This window comes from Manis javanica, chromosome 15 (genome assembly GCF_040802235.1).
Source record: "Manis javanica isolate MJ-LG chromosome 15, MJ_LKY, whole genome shotgun sequence".
Taxonomy (NCBI): domain Eukaryota; kingdom Metazoa; phylum Chordata; class Mammalia; order Pholidota; family Manidae; genus Manis; species Manis javanica.
In genome coordinates this window covers 85,845,200-85,860,333 of record NC_133170.1, presented here as the reverse complement: position 1 = coordinate 85,860,333, position 15,134 = coordinate 85,845,200, and the positions used below count along the sequence as shown (strand labels likewise).

The following is a 15,134-nucleotide window of genomic DNA, read 5'->3' as shown; positions in this document are numbered from 1 at the left end:
CGGTGGAACCGCCCCGCAGCCCCGCCCCGCCGGGTGTCAGCAACAGGGAGGTCACGTGGCGGGGAAGCCGGATGCGGCCGCGCCTGCGCCGTGGGCTCCGGGCGCGCTGGCCGGTGCGGCAACCCTGCGGGCTGCGCAGCGGCGCGCTCGACGATGGCGGCTGCCGCGGCCCGGGGAGGCGGCGGCTGCGGCGGCTCCGGCGGCGGCTCCGGTGGCGGCTCCGGCTCCAGCGCCGCGCGGGGTTTCTATTTCAACACGGTCTTGTCACTGGCCCGCTCCCTCGCCGTGCAGAGACCGGCATCCTTGGAGAAGGTAGGCTCGGCCGCTGGGCAGCGGGCTGACCGGAGGAGGGGCCTGGGGCGGCGGGAACAGGGAGGCGGGTTGGGGGGCGGCCTGTGGGAGGCGGGATTGAGGGTCTCGAGGTGCCCGTGACCGGAGGGGGCTCAGGAGCGGAGGGAGCTGCGGGGAGGGGGCCCGTGGGCGGAGGGGCTGGTGGGGGGGGTCGTGGGAGGAGTGGGGGGGGCAGGTGGGGACGCTCGGACGGGTGGGCGTGGGAGGGACGTGGGGCTTGAGCCGCAGGGGTGACCCGTGACATCGCTGGGCCGGCGATGACCCGCAGTGAGGAGCAGCAGGAAGAGCCAAGGATCAGGGCCAGAAGCTGGGGCTCTCTTTCCGACCTCCCCTGCTTTTTATTCCGTGACCTTGGGAAGATGCCTTTCTTGTGAAATGGGGGTGCTTTTGCCTGCTTGCCTCCTTCACGGGACTGTGAAGGGCAAATGAAACAGTGTATCTGAAAGAGCTTTGTGAAAATGCAGATCTGCTGCACATTGTTCTGTGAGACGAGAGGGGGCGTTAGACCGGGTAAAAGATTGTTTTTGAAAAAGGGACTGTGGCGGAGAAGGGGAGTGAACTGGCGGTGGGCAGAGAATTGAACTCAGAATATGTACAGAGGAGAGAGGAGGACTCAGGCCTGGGGAATCCTTGTCTTGGGAGAAATTCAAAGACGTGCCTAATGGTAGAAAGCACACAGATTTTAGAGTCAGACCTAAGTTTGGTCCCTGCACCGTCACTACGTATCGTCTTGGGCAGTTATTTCAACTCTCAGGGCCCGTTTGCTTAACTGTGAAGTGAAGGGTTCTCGAGGATTAAGTGAATTCAAGCATAAAGTGCCTCCCAAGGGTGTTGTGCGGTGAATGTCAGCTTTCTCCCCCCACCCATGTGTGATGAAACTCACTATAGGTGACCCTTGAACAACAGGCGGATAGGGGTGCTGATCCCCAAGTGGTCAAAATCTGCATATAACTTCTGACTCCCCAAACACTTAACTACTAATAGCTTACTGTGTTGACCGGAAGCCTTACTGATAACGTAGACGGTTGATTATCACATCCTTTGTCATATGGATAATATATGGTATTCTTAAAGTAGGCTAGAGAAAATATTTTTTAAAACTGTTGCAAATTTTCAAAGATTTTTCCAATTTATTTATTGAAAAAATCTGCATAGGAAAGGATCTGTGTTGTTCAAGGGTCAACAGTACAGTGTGTTAGCACTGAAGGGGTGGGATTACTTTTCCGCACAGCTTTTAGGCAGATGGAAAGAGAACATTGCCCTGAAGGAGGAGAAGAGCAATGGTGCCTGGAGACCTCCTGCTGCAGGTGGGAGTAGTTTTGTGCCTCTGGTGATTGGCTTTGTAGGTTCTGAAACTGGATTTTATTATTTATCTGCAGGGTGAGCAGGGCCTGGGAGACTGATGCCAACCTGACTTCTAGTTAAAGGAGGAATACAATAGAAAGGAAAGAATATGAGTTGTAGAGATAGGACCATCTGAATTTAAATCCTGTATCATTTGCTTGCATCAGTGTGACCGTGGGCAAGCCAGTCCCCCAGTCTGATCCTCTTTCTCCTGCAAAATACAAGGATAGCACTTGATGAGCATATTATGAAGATCAACAAAAATGGCGCGAATGGTGCCTTTGGATGAGCCTGACTCGTGGGCCACAGTGCTGGTTTATTGAGTCAGAGCCGTGCCAGCTAGTCAGCACGTTCTCTTCTTAGTAGGAAGACCAAAAGTATATCTGAAGTTTGCTTGCCTGTCTCAGAGAACAGAGTGCAGGGAGTTGCATGATCTTTAAGAAAGATGGTTGTGTAGTTATTAACAGTGGAAGCACCTTTCCCACTCAGTGACTCTGCAAAATGCACCTTGAGGGCACAACTCACCTTCTTCACTAATCATAAGAACATTCCAATCTTGCAACATTGTTAGCTTTGTGTCTTACCGTAACTGCTTTTGTTGTCAACATTACAGTATTAATTAATTAATAGAGCTTTTAGGTTGGCAGCTCCCTAATACCATCCCTTACATTGGGAGGTATTTCTTTCTCATTGGCAACGTTTACAAATCACTTTAGAAAAGGTTAACAGAGTAAGCCTGAGGCTGCTGTCTAAAAGGAGGGCTTGTTTGCAAGGGTGGCCTTTGGCTGGCGCCTGGGAACTTGGCCCTTGAACTGTTCCCTCCATTCCCTAACTGATGAGGGGGTTCATTGGGTGACTCTTTGTACAAACAAAATGATATATGTTGAGTACCTGCTTTCCTTCCAGGAATCTGGAATTTAAAAAAAAAATTGAACTGTAATTGACATAATTTCAGGTGTGTAACATAGTGATTCCACATTTACATGTTACAAAATGCTCACCATAATGAGGATAGCTACCATCTGTCACCATACCAAGTTATTACAGTATTACTGACTATATCCCCCATGCTGTAACTTTTATCTCCATGACTTATTTTTATTATGGAAGTTTATACCTGATTATTCCCCTCACCTATTTTGCCTGCCCCCAAACCACCAATTTGTTCTATTTATGAATCTGTTTCTGAGTTATTTATTTGTTCATTTGTTTTTTAGATTCCACATGTAACTGAAATCATATGGTACTTGTCTTTCTCTGACTTATTTCACTTGGCATAATACTCTGTAGGTCCATTCATGTTGTCGTAAAAGGCAAGATTTCATTCTTTTTTTATGGCTGAGGAATCTGGAGTTTTGATGGTTGCTAGGCAGACAGTGCCTACATGACCAGCACCCAATAAAAGGCTTGATTGCTGTGTTTAGTGGACTTCCCTGCACGCACACATCACACATGCTGCTGCATTGTTCACTGCTGTACAGCGGAGCATGCTCAGGGTTTACCCTCACAGGAGGGGGAGAACCTGAGGAGGCCCCAGCACGGGTTTCTCCACATTCTCCGCTTTTTTTTCCCCTGCTGATATCCTTAAACCATAATACATCTTAGCTGTGAGTACAGCTATGTACATGTGGCTGGTCTTGGGGACCCTGAAACGTCTTTCTTAGAGGAGACTTCTGTCCATCAAATATATGTGAATTCCTCTTAACCTCATGTAGGATCTTGACACTTGATTCAGCTAGGGATCATTGTTACTATTTAGTCTTGTAATTTAAGTCTGTTTACTGCATTCCCCGACTTTAAACATTTGACAAGAAGTCCTCAGCATTCCTAAGGAAAGATCCTTGAGGTTCTTTAGACTAAATGGATTTCTGAGTACCCGCTTGGAATATTGAAGATAGAGACCTAAGGGGAGAGAGAGGGTTGAAAAACCTTCGTCTCTCTCTCATTTCTTTGTTTCTATTTTTCTCTCTCCTTTTTTTCCCAGAGAGAAGGCAGAGGACTGAGTGGGGCTTGGTCCAGACAGTGTAGATCTGAGGAAGCTAAGTTTTCTGAACTAGAGCTGACAGCTCGGACCCTGGTAACTCAGGCAGCCCTGACACGCCTTTAGTGGCACTTCGGGCACATTAATGGCACAGTGTTCCCTGTCTTTGCCCCTCTGCATGCCACAGTTGTGTTTACTCCATTCACCCACTGTAATCTCATCCTGTGAAACCAAGCCTGCTGCTACTCAGGATCTTACTTTTTCTTCAACTACTTCATTCATTCTTTCAATCAGAAAATGTTTATTGAGCACCTACTGTTACCTGGTGCATGCCAGGTAGGCCAGCTAAATAAGAAACCATCCTAGTTTGGTTGCTCAGGTGACCAGCAACAGGTCAGACTGGCCTCAAGTCCCCCGTCTACCCTCGTATCCCAGGTCTGGTGACCAGGCTCCTGCTGTGTTCAGGTAGGCCAAACCCAAGGCCCATGGGCATCTGTTCTCTCATCCTTGTCTGAGCGTTGACCTTCTCCTGCTAGGCTGCTCCCAAGCCTGGAGTCCCAGCCCTGAGGGTTACAGCCCACCTCTGAGGATACTCTCTGTGAGTCCCTCTGGACCATGTTCTGCTCAATCCTCTTCCCTTTCTCTCTGGGAGAAAGTTAAGAGGAGAAAAGTAGAGAAGAAAGAAAGAGTCCTGCCTACATGGGATCCCATGTACGGTCGACGACCAGACTCCCTCTGTCTGATTTCTGCCTGCCTGCCTGTTCTTGCCCTACTTTCCTGCTTTTTGCCTGTCTTCAGAATGTTGCTGAGCTGTCCCAAGCCAAATCTCTTCCTGGTTTTGCCTGGTTATTCTCCTCTGTATCCATGAAATCAGGTGACCTGTTCCTGCCTCTCCCCATCTGGCCTGTGCCATACTAATGGTCCCCAAACCCTGGGACATGGAGGATTCTGGGAAGAGCTGCAGAGGAGACAGCATACCTTGCCCCTCCATTCCAGTTCCCACCTCAGGAGGCTTTGATCAGAGTCCTTCCCCATGTCTTAAAATTTCCTTTCTCTTTTGTTCAGTTAGAATGCCAGAATCTCAAGGTCATGGAGATTAAAGTACAGCATAGAGTACATAGTCAATAATACTGTAGTATCTTTCTACGTTAACTGATAGTAAATACACTAGTTGGGGTGAGCATTTAATAACGTAGATAACTATTGAATCACTGTGTTGTATACGTGAAACCTATATACCATCGTGTAGCAACTACAATTTTTTTATAAAGGCCAACACCATTTTTACTCCATGGCAGACCACTTTGAAGGACAGACTGTTCAGCCACGAACTCCAGAAAGCCCAATGCCCTAATTATAGATCCGAGTTAAGCAGCTCATCTTCTGGAGCACATCTGTCCCCCAGTGATGTTCTGGCCTATCCCTAACACCGCAGTGCCCTTTAAACATCAGACTGACGACAGTTAGCTAATGGAATGGAAGGGAAGGTAGGTATGCTGCCTGCTTTGCCTTCACCTGTCCCCTTCACCTATTTCACCCACCCATCCCGGCCCCTTCCCCATGGTAACCAGCAATCTATTCTCAGTGTCTGAGTCTGTCTCTGTTTTTAGATTCCACATATAAGTGAAATCATATGGCATTTGTCTTTCTCCATCTGGCTTATTTCATTTAGCATAATACCCTTTAGTTCAATCCACGTTGTTGCAAAAGATTTCCTTTTTTTTTATGGCTGAGTGATATTCCATTGTGTATATGTACCACATCTTTATCCGTTCATCTGCTGATGGACACTTTGGTTGCTTCCATATCTTGGCTACTGTAAATAATGCAGCAGTAAACATAGGGGTGCATTTATCTTTTTGAATCAGAGATTTTGTCTTTTTCAGGTAAATTCCCAGAAGTCAAATTGTGTCCTACGGTATTTCTATTTTTAGTTTTTTGAGGAACCTCCATACTGCTTTCCATAGTGGCTGGACCAGTTTACATCACTATGAACAGTGTACATGAAAAGATGTTCCTCATCACCGACCATCAGGAAAGTGCAAATCAAACCACAATGAGGTGTTTGCATTTTCTCAGCATCATGAAGCTGAACATTGCCCGTGCGTGCTCCTTTTCTTTTGTGAGGCCATATGAAAAAGAGCCATCAGTAGAGCGAGAGGAGAGGTGATGAGCGTTTGGCAGAGGGTATTCATGTTGCTAGAACCGTTGCTGTTAAATCAACTCTAAAAGGTTTTAAGAAATTGGAAGAAGAAAAAATCTTTGCCTGTAATCACGCCACATTAACTATTAGTTTGCTAGGGCTGCCATAACAAAGTATGTAGTGGCTTAAACAATAGAAATTTATTTTCTCACAATTCTGGGGTCTGGAAGTCCAAGATGAAGGTGTCACGAGTGTTGGTTTGTTTTCAAGCCCCCCTCTCTGGCTTGTAGGTGGGTGTCTTCTCCCTGAAGACCCGTGTCTTCCCATGGTCTTCACTCTGGCCTGTCTGTGTCCTGATTTCTTCTTATACGAACACCAGTCAGACTGATAGGACTGGCCCACCCTGATCATCTTGCATTAACTTAATCACCTCTTCAAAGATCTTATGTCCAAATAGAGTTACATTCTGAGGTACCTGCGGCTTAGGACGTCAATATATGAATATCTTTAACCATATATAGCTATATTCATTTTATAGCCTTTTCCAAAAATAGGCCATGTTTATTATTTTAATTTACTTAAATATTTTTCTGTTTAGACTTTCTAGTTTTTCCCTTGTAAAACAGCATGCTTGTTTTGTAAAACACCTATTATTTTGTCTTTTCTGAATTACATCCTTGTTTGTTAAATTGTAGATGGGTCTTGATGTTTACTGCCCAACTGTTTTCAAATGACTGTGCTTAGTTATAATAGCGTCAGCGAGACACCTTGTACATATTTACATGTAGCTTTACCAGTGTTGAATTTTATTTATTTTTTACTGCCAACTCAGTAAGCATAAAAAGGCACCTTATTCTTCTGATTCCATTGGGGGTAAAGATATTTAACCATTGGTCAGTTATGTTAAACTATGAATTAAACAACCAGAAGACCCCACAAGGCAGAAATGATTGTTTGATATTGTTGTGTTCTTGTTTTGTGCTGTGTGGAAACTTGAGTTCAGCATTCTCTTCATACTTTGCAGTCCTGTTGCTTGAATGCTAACTCCTAGCTGTGCCACCTCTGGGTAGTTTATTTTTAACACTTGGGTCTATGAGGTGTGCACACAGTCCCGACCTTACAGCTAACTTACAGATAAGCAGCAGCAGTGACAGGTGCAGGGCCGGCAGTTGTCTGCCCATAAGGGAGCCAGTGGTAACTATATGGCTTGTCAGTAAAAATCCCCTGGGAAGGTATTTAGCTATTTTGCTGTTTGCTGGAGCGGGGATGGGACGTGCAGGTAATTTTTTCTCAGACCCCCAAACCTTTTCTCTGTGGCTGTTGACAGGTATGTGAAAATGTAATAGAAGGTACAAAAGTGGGCACTAGTGAAGAGGTTTCTTTCAGCTGAGATTTTTAAATAGGAAGGCTTGGAAGTGGTGGAGATGGCATTTGTAAATGCCAAGAGTGGCTGGCAAGGGAAGGTCCTTTCAGATGGAGAGAACAGAGAGTGAAGCCTGGAGGAGAATGAGGAGCAGCAGGTAATCGGGCTCTGCAGAAGCACAGTGTATTTAAGGGGAGGAGTGGAGAGGAGACTGTAGAAGAAAGCAGGCAGCTGCGTATGTAGTCCCAGACTCAGAGCGTGGAGCACTTGAACGTTTCGGGGCCTGAGAGCGGTGAGCGTCCGGAAGACTGTGTGGCTGCATTGTTTAGATCGATGCCCTTAGGAAGGCTCAGAACGGATGTGTCACTCACTAGCTGTTGTTCCCCCAGAGGGCAGAAATGTTCTATTTCTGACTCCTTATTGCAGATTCTCTTTTCTGCTGTCTGTGTAGTTTGCAGTGCCTCTATTCCCTTCCCTCAGCAGCAGTTCCCATCATTGATTTGATTGCTGAAATGTATTTTCCTGATTACTTATTTTCACATTTATTTGTTTTTATATTTGCTTCTTTCATGTATCTTGGCATTTTGGAAAAAAGTTTGCCCTTTAATGAGCATTGCCAGGCCAGCCAGAATACTTTCATTCATGTGATAATCTGATACATAAATACTGGGTTCAGGCAAAAATCCTCAGGTCTCACTTGCATTTATTAATTGAGTTCTGAGGCTCTCTCTCTGCTGCCAATGCCATTCTCTTCTTAGAGCTGGTGAATATTTCTGTGGTTAGAAGACTGGATGCAGGACAGCAAAGCTATATACCATTATGAAAGCAAGAGGTTGGTGACATACATTAATTCATTCATAGCATAAATCTTTGAATGCTTGCTGTGAGCCAGGCACTGTGCTAGGCCTTGGAGGGGCCCATTAGAGGGATGAATGAATAGACATGGTCTTGCTATCCTGAAGTTTATCATGGAGAGAGAGAGAGACAGATAAGCATTAAACAAAAAAACTACAAGTAAATGTAATTTAAAATGGTGACAAGTGCCAAGAAACAAAAGTAAATAGTGTTGGTTTTACATGAATTTTATCTCATTTTAAAGAAAGGTAAATGATGTGGGCAGAAGTCAAATAGGGTCCTGATTTATATGGGGATCAATGAAGACTTTAAATAGAGCTAAAGGATGAATAGGAGTTAGTCAGTGGAGTATGTACAAAAGAATATTCCTAGCGGAGGGTACAGCTTTTGCAAAGGTGCAGAGGTAGGAACATTTTGGTTCATTTGATGATCTTAAAGAAGGTCACAGTGGTTGCCGCTTAGGGGGCTAGGGGGACACAAAAATAGGTTGGGGGAGTGGGCAGAGCTTGATCATCCAGGCAGATTGTGAAAATAATTGTTGACTTTATCCTAAAAGCAACTTAATAGCTTTAATGGCCTTTAGGGGATTGGTGAAGAATTTAAAGTATTAATAATAAGTAAAATAAAATCTCAATTACAATTAGCATAAAAATGGAAATATTTTAAGACCACTTTAAATAAATAAGTTTACAAATATTACATTTAGTATGAATGTGAATGATTGTTTTCTTAGGTGTCTTTCTCACTTAGGAAAGTAGTGTGTTAAATCTTTTGGGGGGACTTATAATTATGTGGTTAGAAGATTATAGGATTTTAGGCCTTTTTTTTTTCTTTTCTTTTTTTTAAATTAAGGGGTCATTGATATACACTCTTATGAAGGTTTCACATGAAAAACAATGTGGTTACTACATTTACCCATATTGTTGAGTCCCCCCCATACCCCATTGCAGTCACTGTCCATCAGTGCAGTAAGATGCCACAGTCATTAGTTGTCTTCTCTGTGCTACACTGTCTTCCCCATGATCCCCACACACGCCATGTGTACTAATCATAATACTTTTCAGTCCCCTTCTCCCTCCCTCCCAACCCACCCTCCCCTCCTCCTTCCCTTTGGTAACCTGTAGTCCCTTCTTGGAGTCTGTGAGTCTGCTGTTGTTCTGTTCCTTCAGTTTTGCTTCGTTGTTGTACTCCACAAATGAGGGAAATCATTTGGTATGTGTCTTTCTCTGCCTGGCTTATTTCACTGAGCATAATACCCTCTAGCTCCATCCATGTTGTTGCAAATGGTAGGGTTTGTTTTTTTTCTTATGGCTGAATAATATTTCATTGTGTATATGTACTTCTTTATCCATTCATCTGTTGATGGACACTTAGGTTGCTTCCATATCTTGGCTATTGTAAATAGTGCTGCCATAAACATAGGGGTGCATGTGTCTTTTGAATCAGGGATCTTGTTTTCTTTGGGTAAATTCCTAAGAGTGAGTGGAATTCCTGGGTCACATGGTTATTTCTATTTTTAGTTTACATACCCACTATTTCCACTTCTCCATTTCTTTTTGTGGATTCCTATTTATACCTGGTATCATTTAAATTTTCTTATGGTTCAGGTCTGTTAATGTGATGAATTCTCTTAGCTTTGTTAGTCTGAAAATTTGTGAACAATATTACTGTTCACTGTAGAATTCTAGGTTGACAGGTCTTTTCATTTTAGCTTTGGTTTCTCTTCTCTCTCCTTATCCCAGAACACTCTTAATTCTTAGAGTTTTTTGTGGTAAATTTTGAAACTGGGAGGAATGAGACCTCCAACTTTGTTCTTGCATTTCAGGATTGTTTTGGTTATTCTAGGTCTCTTGAATTTCTCCGTGAAGTTTAGGATCAGATCAGCTTCTGAATATCTGCCACAAATTCACCTGGGATTTTGATAGAGATTGTGTTGAATCTTTAGGTTAATTTGGAGTGTGTTGCCATCTGAACAGTACTACTGTCTTAGTCATGAACATAGGATGCCTTTCCATTTAATTAGATCTTCTCTTTTAACAATGTTTTGTTTTTTGAGTGTCTTACATTTCCCTTTGTCAAATTTATTCCTAAGTAGTGTGTTCTTTTGATGTTACTATAAATAGAATTTTTTAAAATTGAGGTAAAATTCACATAACATAAAATTCACTGTGGACAGTTTTCTTAATGAATTTTCAGTTTGTTAATTGCTACTGTATAGAAATATAGTTGATCCCCCCAATTTCTTTTATTGTGGTAAAATACATGTAACATGAAATTTGCCATATTAACCGTTTTTACGTGTATGGTTCAGTAGGATTAAATACATTCATAATGTTTTACTACCATCACTGCAATACAGCTTAAGAACTCTTTCAAATCTTGTAAATCTGAAATTCTAATTATAGTTGATTTTTTGTGTATTGAACTTGTATTCTACCTTCCTGAACTTGTTTTTTAATTCTAATACTTTTAAAATGGATTCTTTAGGTTTCTCTATATACAAGATTGTCATCTGCAAATAGAGTTTTACTTCCTCCTTTTCAATCTGGATATCTTTTATTTCATTTTCTTGTCTGATTGCCCTAGCTAGAACGTCTAGTACAATAGCGAATAGAAGTGGTGAGAGTGGACATTCTTTCTGGTTCCTGATTTTGGAATGGCAGCTTTCAGTCTTTTAGCATTGAATGTCATGTAAACTGTGGGATTTTCATAGATTATCTTTATCAAGTTGAGGAAATTCCTTTCTGTTCCTAGTTTGTTGAGTGTTTCTTTTGTGATGGGATGTTGAATTTTTCAAATGCTTTTCCTGTGTCTATTGCAAAGCTAATTTTTATACTTTGTTAGGGCAGGTCTAAAAATAGCTTTTGCTGCAGGGACAGTTTAACTCCATTCCTAAGGAGTGGCCCTTCTTTGGACTCTACTGAAGGCTTGGAGGGCTTCCTGCCCTGGCTGGGAGTAGCTCAGACTCCTCTCAGTTCAGTGAAGGCTCTGGTAACCATCCGCTCATCATTCCCTGGTTGTTCTCTGCCCAACTTCAAGGACTGTCACCCTGTCCTGGTGTGTTTTAGTATTCATCGAAGACCCAAAGGAACTCTGTTGTGGTCTGGAGCTTTTTTTGTTTAGTTCTCTCTTCTTCAGAATCTCCAGCTGCCTTAGACTTTCTGCACCCCCATTTCTGCCTCCTCTGTTTGGGATCCCTTCCCTGTTTTGTGGTCTGGGGTATGTGCTCTGGCAGAAAACTAGGGCACCACAGTGCTCACTTTGCTTCCTTTCTCTCAAGTACTATAATCCTGTGCTGCTTGTCCGGTATGTGAAACCAGTGGTTTCATGTATTTGTCCATTTTCCTAGTTGTCTTTTGGCAGGAAAATAAGTCCAGGTCCTGTTTGTTCCCTTGTGGCTGAAGGTAGAAGTTCTTGGATCACAGGATTTTATTGCTAGAGCAGACATTGCAGAAAACCTATCTAGTCATCCTTTTATACATGAGAAAAGTGAGGCTTGAGGGAGCTGACTTGCCAACATTGGTTTAGTTTTAAAACACAAGTAAGATTCTGTATGTTTCTGTATATACACATGCTTGGTGTTTTGTACGTGTTGTAGACAAGGAAATACCAAGGCAGAGATGTTCAGGTAGGTTTTGTCACTTATCTAGGGTCACTTAGGTAAGAAGTGGCAGAGCTGGGCTGAAAATCAGAACCTCCCAGCTCTGATCATTGGAGTTTGCCCGTTGACACGATGTGCCAGCAATCAGAGCCATGCTGTATGTGCTGTACCCCGCCGGGCACGTGAGCAGGGCTCAAGAAACGGTGACTCATTGGTGGTGCTTAAAGATGCACGTAGTGCTACCTGTGTTTAATCTTGTAGAAAGCCATGTTAATTGGTCCACAGCCATCTGCAGATGACCAAGAGAGCATCTTTAGTGAACCCCCATCCCGGGCTACTTGTAGGAGCAGATTCGATTCCATGTGCGTCTGCAGCTCCAGATACATCATGTCACAATCACCTTCGTTTATCATGATAGCTCTCAGTCACTTAGAAAATGTTAACTTATGTTCAGTGTTCTTTAAGGGGACTGAATGAACATTTGAGAAAGACAGTTTAAAAATGGATTTAACAAAAAACTACCACTAATACTTAAAGCTTAATCTTTAGTTCTCTGGGAATTTTGTTTCTCCAGAAAGACTATTCCCAGAGGTTTCAGATAACAAAAGTTGTATTCTTTTAAAAGATTGCTTAATTAACCAGCTTATACTTCTATTATTATAGCTTTACTCTGACCTAAATTCCTTACCTACACCCACTGTTAATGTTTCATTCTCCTCTTCAGTTTTATGCCCAGTCATCCAGACTTGTGAGGGCATCTTATTTTCTTCTGAGCCTGGCATTCCCTTACCTTGGCAGTCTAAGTTCACCTTGTGGTCTCTCTTAATAGTCTTGGGTTAAAGTATGTTAAGAGTTCTCAGCAAGGTATTTTTGTAAGTTCTTTAGTAAGTTATTTTTCTTGCTTCTCGTCTCTGTCGTCCATTGCTTATTGACCTCCTAAAATTGATGCCTTGTGCCCGTCTGGATGCTTTTGTAAATGGGAGTAGCCCTAGCCATCTCTGTCAGGTCAGACTTAATGACCTTTTGTAGTGACAGGCTCTACCCCTTTCCCCCCACTAAAAACAAACAGCTTGTTTGTCATAAAATTCCAAAAGAAATCATTTAATGTTATCCTATCTTTTTAGTTTTAAAAGTATAGTCTTAAAGCTTTATTCTTCATTAGGATTTTGACCTCTCTGTGTCTCAGATTTTTCATCTGTAGAATGGGGAGAATAAGTAATGTCTTCCCTGTGTGTTGTGGGGATTATAATGTTTACCCAGTGTGTGGCTGTGAGGATTAGATGAGGTAATACAAGGCAGCCCCTGGCACGTGATAAGTGCTCAACAGTGTTAGCAGTTATTTGGAGACTGGCTCTCCCGACCTGATGTGCGACGGCCTCTGTAGGACTCAGGTTCACGTCTGCAAATATTTTCCTCACAGAAGTCCCAGTTTCTGAGGGCATCAGAGCCTGGACCTTGTGCCAGGCTTTTGGGGCCCTGCCATTTGGTTTCTGACTTTTATTACTCACTAGGTGTTAATGCCATTTTTATTGGTTTTGTAACTGCTGCTGGATTGTAATGATCGCGAGGGCATGAAGGATACTAGACATCACTTCATTTGCTTATTCTTCCCTCCATCCCTCCATCCCTCCATTCCTTTGATGATGCAGCAAATAATTGTCCAGTGCCAGTCACGTGCCAGCACTGTGCCTGACACTCACTATGTAACACAGTATATAGTTAAGCCCTGCAATGGGAATCCCGGGGTCTGGTGATCCTCTCTCTTCTTCCCTTCTCATCTCATTAAATGCGTGTGACATTGACCCTTTAATTGCACCAAGTGGTTGTTAAGTTTCTGGAGCATGTAGTGTGCAGTGGATACAGTGATGAGGACACAGTCCTGTCTGCAGTGAGCAGAAGATAAGTATGAAAGTAACTCCACAATGAGCTATAAAGGAGCTAATTATCTCAAGAGCAGTGGAGTTCCTGGTGGGCTAGTGAGAGGTGTGTGTGGGGAGATCACATCACGTTGCTGGGATCTGGAAGTGTTTTGAGAAGCAGGCGGCAGTTGAGAAGGATCTTGGAAGGATGACTAGACCTTCATAGGGAGGTAAGTCAGGTGGAATGAAATGCTGCAGATGGTGAAGACTGTGGAAAAAGCCCAGCAGGGAGAAGTGAGCATTGTATTGGGGCCTGTGTTCAGGGGAAGCTGGGGAGCACCTTCCTTGCCAGGCTGGCCGTATGCATGAGGGTTCATTGGGGTGGGAGCTATTGAACATATATGAGCCAGAAGTGGTAATATTGGGGTTGGGAGACAAAAGTAGAGGAAGGGTGTGTGTAGTTAAGAGCCTGTTGCCTGCGGCGGTGCCTCACCTCTCCAGGCCTCGCTGCCTAGCCTGTGAAACGAGGACAGGCTCGCGCCCGATCTGCCTCAAGGAGGCCGTTTGGTGGTTGAGTCTGTGTGGCCCCTTCCAGCCCTCCCTCTGATTCTGGTTTGTTTGGGACTTGCTGGTGGGCCTCAGGCCTGAGGTCCAGGTGAGCGTCGTGTCGGTGTAGTCGTCAGACTTGTATGTATTCTGTATTTCTTTAGAGAAATTACACCAAGAACAGCTCAGTATCACATGCCATTTTTTCCGTGGTCTTTTTGCTAATAAAGTAATTTAATAAATTTGGTTTTTATTTATGCAGAGCTGTGAAATATTTTCAGGACCGTTTTGTGAGAGACGCCTGGGCCCCGTGTTCGGGTAGTGCCCGCTTCAGTGTCAGCCGTGCCCAGTGAGGCTGTGGGCGTCTTCCTTAGGCTGGAAAAGTTGCATCTCTTGTTTCCCTAAGGAGAGAACTTTTCTACCTAGAGACTGTTGGGGAAGTTATGCTTAAATAGGAGTTGTGTTACTGATATTAAGATGTTGAAATTAAAGAAATAGGACGATTGCATGCAGAAATCATCTGTTTAGCTTATTTGACCCAGATGTTCTTTCAGTTTTATGTTATGTCTTTGTCCTTGGGTTACCCAGATTCTATTCACTGAAATACTATACACTTTTCTCTTTTTTTTCTGAACTCCAAGAGTACAAATATCGTCTTTTTAAAAATAAGATTTGTATTAATGGCAAGGTTGTTTCTATTAATAAAATATTTTTTTTCTAATTCTGAAGTTAACAGTCTTCCTTATGGGAAACAGAGAAAACAGTAAGGAAATAAATACTACCTATGATCTGGTATTTTTCTATCTTTCTTGATTGGCAGTTCAAGTTTTTTTTTTTTTCAATGAAGGATCATTGATACACAACCTTATATGGCAATTCAGGTTGAGTTTTGTTTAATACTCTGCAACCAGTTATGTTAGTTTCTTACTGTTGCTGTAACAAAATACCATGAATTTCATGGTTTAGAACAACATTAATTTATTGTTTTACACTTCTGTAGATTAGAAGACCAACATCAGCCTCATTGGACTGACCAAGGTGATGGCAGGGCTATGTTCCTGAGACGCCAGGGGAAAGCCCATCTCTGCGTC

General features: G+C 43.2%; 1 protein-coding gene across 3 annotated transcripts in view; it reads left to right on the top strand.

Moving 5' to 3' along the window:
* The first annotated feature begins 92 nt into the window (after positions 1-92).
* PI4KA (phosphatidylinositol 4-kinase alpha) overlaps positions 93-15,134 on the top strand; it is a 102,810-nt gene continuing 87,768 nt past the window's right edge. For 2 of the 3 annotated variants that reach the window (XM_036993285.2, XM_036993288.2), the window contains exon 1: positions 94-312. In XM_036993285.2, the coding sequence (XP_036849180.2) occupies positions 154-312 (159 nt within the window). In that variant the 5' untranslated portion in view covers positions 94-153. Of the gene's footprint in view, positions 313-15,134 lie in introns of all 3 variants that reach the window. The other variant, XM_036993287.2, reaches the window with a different exon arrangement.